This window comes from Myotis lucifugus, unplaced genomic scaffold, assembly GCF_000147115.1.
Source record: "Myotis lucifugus unplaced genomic scaffold, Myoluc2.0 scaffold_18, whole genome shotgun sequence".
Taxonomy (NCBI): domain Eukaryota; kingdom Metazoa; phylum Chordata; class Mammalia; order Chiroptera; family Vespertilionidae; genus Myotis; species Myotis lucifugus.
In genome coordinates, this window is record NW_005871066.1 from 8,110,463 (window position 1) to 8,115,436 (window position 4,974).

Here is a 4,974-nt window from a genome sequence, read left to right on the forward strand (position 1 = left end):
CCCTGAAGGGTATCCCTGATCAGGGTGGGGGTCCCACTGGGGTTGCCTGGCCAGCCTGGGTGAGGGGCTGAGGGCCATTTTCAGGCTGGCCAACCTCTTCAGGGAGGGGGGTCCTGCTGGGGTGCCTGGCCAGCCTGGGTGAGTGGCTGATGGCTGTTTGCAGGCTGGCCACAGCCCCCAGCCACCCAAGTTCCCAGTGGAGGCTGGCTGGAAGCAGGTATCTTCGATTTAGTTATCTTCTATAATTGAAACTTTGTTGCCTTGAGCAGAGCCCACAGCCAGCCAGGGCAGGCGGGAAGCTTGGCTTCCTCCATCGCCGGGGCAACCAAGCCTCCTGCTTACTCCAGCTCTGTGGCTGCCGGCCACCATCTTGGTTGGGTTAATTTGCATATAGTCGCTCTGATCAGCTTGTGGGCGTGGCTTGTGAGTGTAGCAGAGGTGCGGTCAATTTGCATGTTTCTCTTTTATTAGATAAGATGACTGCCAAGTTTCTGGGGGGAAGGGAGAAATGGGGAGAGATGGTGTTTAATGGGTAGAGAGCTTCAGTTTTGCAAGATGAAGAGTTCTGGAGATTGGTTTGCACAGCAATATGAATGTACTAACCCTACTGAACTGTAAAATGGTAAAGATGGTCAATTGTATGTTAAATGTATTCTAGCACACAAAAAAAGAAAAGAAAACCCACATTTTTTATCTACTTAAATGGCGAAGATGGTAATTTTTAAAAATTTTTTATTGATTTCAGAGAGGAAGGGTGAGGGAGGGAGAGAGAGATAGAAACATCAATGATGAGAGCGAATCATTGATTGGCTCTCTTCTGCATGCCCCCTACTGGGGATCAAGCCTGCAACCTGCAACCTGGGCATGTGCCCTTGACCGGAATCAAACCCAGGACCCTTCAGTCCACAGGCTGACGCTCTATCCATTGAGTCAAACCAACTAGGGCAGTGGTCGGCAAACTGCAGCTCAGCAAACCACGGCTCACGAGCCACATGCAGCTCTTTGGCCCCTTGATTATGGCTCTTCCACAAAATACCAGCTCTTCCACAAAATACCGACTTCTGCGCATGGGCTACGAAGTTTCAATCGCACTGTACGTGCACGCCCGCACATGGTATTTTGTGGAAGACTACACGCAAGGGGCCAAAGAGCCACATGTGGCTCGCAAGCCGCGGTATGCCGACCATGGGACTAGGGCAAGACGGTAAATTTTATGTTAAATGTATTCTGCTACAAAAAAAATACAAACAACCCATACTCTTTATCTACTACCTCCCTATTAGCCCATTCCCCCAGCCCTCAGTAACACTAATCAACTTTCTGTTTCTACTTATTTGTCTATTGTGAACATTCCATAAACTGGAATCCTATAATTTGTGGTCTTTTAGGACTGGCTTCTTTCACTTAGCAGGGTTTATAAAGCTCATCCATGTTATAGCATGAATCAGTACTTCACTTCTTTTTATTGCTGGATAATATTCCATTGTATGAATATATCACGCTTCATTTATCCATTCATCAGTTGATGAACCTTGGGTTTTCCCATGAACACTGTTTTTTCCTGCATGGGAAAGATACATATCTTGTTCTGGTAGCATAATTTCTTAGTCTTCATAATATAAGCAGGACTCAGAAATGTCTATGTGCGGAAGAGAAAGGGGAGAGGAGAATGAAATGTAACAAGGCAGTAAGAGAGGGAGGAAAGAGATAGAGAAACAATAGGTGCATCTGCCAGAGAGGGAGCCGTCGGTAATTACTGTGACACTCAGATACCCTTGCGCCGAATCCACCACCCAGCCAGCATCACTCAGGATAACAGTGCCAGGCACTCAGCTTGCATGACTTCCTCCACTTTCTTGTCTCCTCCTAACGGCCATCCAGTAGGTCTACGAGGGCTCTGGGAGTGTCTGGCACTGGATTTCCTGTGCAGGGTTGTGTGCCAGACCGTCATCATGCAGCCAGGCAGACAATGAACTTGGCAGGTCTGGCTGCTCTGTGCTCTTGTGGCACATGTTTTGCTCAGTGTGGGCTACTAAGGACATTGACAAACGTGGGGAAATAGAAGTGAGTGATTGTGTACCTGTGCTTTCAGCCTGCAACTGCAACCCTTTGGGGAGTCTGCCGCTCTCGACCTGTGATGTGGACACAGGCCAGTGCCTGTGCCGGCCCTTTGCCACCGGCCCACGCTGTGAGGAGTGCGCTGTATGTATTTGCCTACGATTTTCCTTGTAGGTCGGGATGCAGATTTCTATGCCATTGCCGAGGAGAGACTCGGTCTTGTTCATTGCTTTCCTTGTCCTATTGTATTTCTGTGTTTACACTTCAGAAATCAGCAAACACTAGGAATCGGCCCCCACCCTCCCGCAGAGAGCTGGTTGTTAAACATTCACCAGCACGCCAACATTTACCAGATAGAACTGAACAGACCCAGGCACCATGTCAATATTTTGTTTTCATTTTTGTTTGTTTCATTTTTATTGCGTTTTGCTTTATTGAGCTTCACAGATGTTCCTGGCTTTTAAAATTTTATTGTTAATTATACTTGACATTAGTTTCAGGTATACACAAAATAGTGATTAGACATTTATATCCTTTACAAAATGATTACGATTAGTACAGCAGAAGGAATATAGCTTTATCCTTTGTTCACCTAAAAGTGCCAAGCAATAGACTATTCGAGCGTTTATCTGTCCCCTCCTTCAGGCTCACCAGACCGTTGGGCCTCCTCTTCTGTCTTCTGTCCCCAGTCGCTTTACTACCCTGCCACTCCTTGCCTAAAAATACTTTGGATGAGCTCATTAAAAAAACCAGACCAGAAAAAAAACAACAACTTGGATTTAAATGTATTGTAGATTCCTGTGGGAAATAAACTCTTGGTGTGTTTTTTTCACAGACTCCACTAACCATATGAGCATGTATGTCTAAAATTAGTCAAATAAGACATTTTTACTCCATAAGCAACGTGTTATGCAATTAGGGAGTTCAAACCCCACTCGTTTCTTTGTTCTCTGATCTTGGCAGCCCATCCTGACATTTTAGAGAAAGAAAAAACAAAAACTTAACCTAGAAAAGGAACAGTGACCTTGACGTGTCTGAAGAAATGTAGCTGATAAATATGAAACATATGCCTATTAGGACATAGTTTTGTGCTAACATGTTAAGTAATTTTACTGAAAACATATGAGGATGGAGCAGAGGAGGCGGGGAAAGAAAGCATGGAAGTAGGGATGCAGAAGGCACTGTACATGAGACGGGCACGTCATCTCCAAGCTTTACTCAGCCACGTGAGCCACGCCAAGCGCGGTGACCACGTGTGGACAGCACGAAGAAGCATGCAGAGCTGTCTACCAGGATCCATGAAGACACCACGTCGGGTCCTTCCCATAAACCTTAGACTCAGGTTGACGTTCTTGATGGGCAGGTTAACAGCCAGTTTGCAATGAACCCGATTGTATTTGCAGAAGGAAAGCAACGGAGCAGTGGGCACTTGTCCACTGTGACTGAGCCCATGCATCTGCCAGGTGCCCCCCATCCACATCTGTCCCATGGTGCCCTGGACCTGCGGAGGCGGCCACAGGACAGCATACCCTGCCCGGAGGGGGTTTCACAACCACATCCTGAGTGAAGCAGTCCCTTTCACATTGCTTGCACCTAAACGGACATTTGGTCTGGGGAAACTTATCAAAAGTCCTTTGCTGCATTTTGTAACAAATGATAACTTTGAATGTTTAAAATAAATATTTTTGAGTAAAATTGGCCATAAAATTTTACCAAGATAAAAAAAAAGTGTGGGTATTTAATAAACCCATTTCAAACAATAGTTCCATGCCTAGTAAGAGCTTAATTTTATCTGAGCATGCTAAATGGAGATTTGAGGGGAAAGTATTTTTCTGAGCATTCTATAGTAAATCTTACCAGATTTAAGAAATAGTTGTTGGTTTTTCACCAGTTGTTTATACTGACTAAAGGTCAAGATGTTGCAATGATGAAAAGTCTTAAATAACAGAGCTGACTCTCTCAGGGAGAGAGATTATGCCAAAACTACTTTATTTATAAACAAGTGATTCTACTAAACTATGATATTCATATAAGAGTTCAAAATCAGTTTGATTGATTCTTTTATCCCAAAATGTTTCAGTATTGTGTAAGTGAAAATCCCTAGGGATTTTGCAGTAAGGGCATCTGTTGGTTTTATAAAAGCAGTTGCAAACAGGCTAGTTGAAGGACTTCTCTTGACTGGCCTTAACCCAGCTTGAGGCTAAATTGGTTCTGTCAGAGGAACTGTGTGGTTTCCATTGCATTTCCACTTGAGCCAATACACAGACATCTCGCCTGTCCCCTGCATTTCAAGTCCTTAGAATGGGAGCTCTGTGTCCTTGAAGGTCATTACCAAGTGCACAGGCAAAAAGGGCTCCCATGTGATTGTTCAGGCTGTGTGGCCATTTGACAGGCATCAATTGAACTGTGGTGCATTCAATATTATAGGCCAAAGCAGCAAATATCTCCACACCGGAATCAACTGAGCACTTTCTCTTTGTAGGTCGGATCCTGGGGACTGGGAAGTCATCTCCATGGGTGTTCTCCCTGTGACTGTGATATTGGAGGCGCTTATTCTAATGTGTAAGTTGGGAAAACGAATGACAACACTTGGTGACAATATTCCTCACTCAAAAAAAAATCACAGAAAAGCACATTTTTTTCTGATATGCTCATCGTCAAAGGTGAAGGAGTTTATTTCATGACAAGCAAAGGGCATTGAAAAAGCGATGATCTCCGAGACATGAACCAGAGCCCAGTTGACTTATTTTTACTTGAATTATTTTTAAGGGTTGAGATGACAGTCCTACCTGCCCGGGTGCTCTCGAGAGAAGATAGGGCTTGTATTGTCTGGTATATTTGTGAATCTGGACCTGCCTAAAAAACTTAACTTTGACGGCCTTGTAGAAAGATACTAAGCTCGCCTTTTCCTGATTT

General features: G+C 44.6%; 1 protein-coding gene across 1 annotated transcript in view; it reads left to right on the top strand.

Moving 5' to 3' along the window:
* The window catches only part of LAMB4 (laminin subunit beta 4), an 88,410-nt gene that overhangs the window by 26,216 nt on the left and 57,220 nt on the right, over positions 1-4,974 (top strand). The window contains exons 11-12 of the mRNA XM_023751015.1: positions 2,093-2,202; positions 4,541-4,618. Of these exons, the coding sequence (XP_023606783.1) occupies positions 2,093-2,202; positions 4,541-4,618 (188 nt within the window). The remainder of the gene's footprint in view (positions 1-2,092; positions 2,203-4,540; positions 4,619-4,974) is intronic.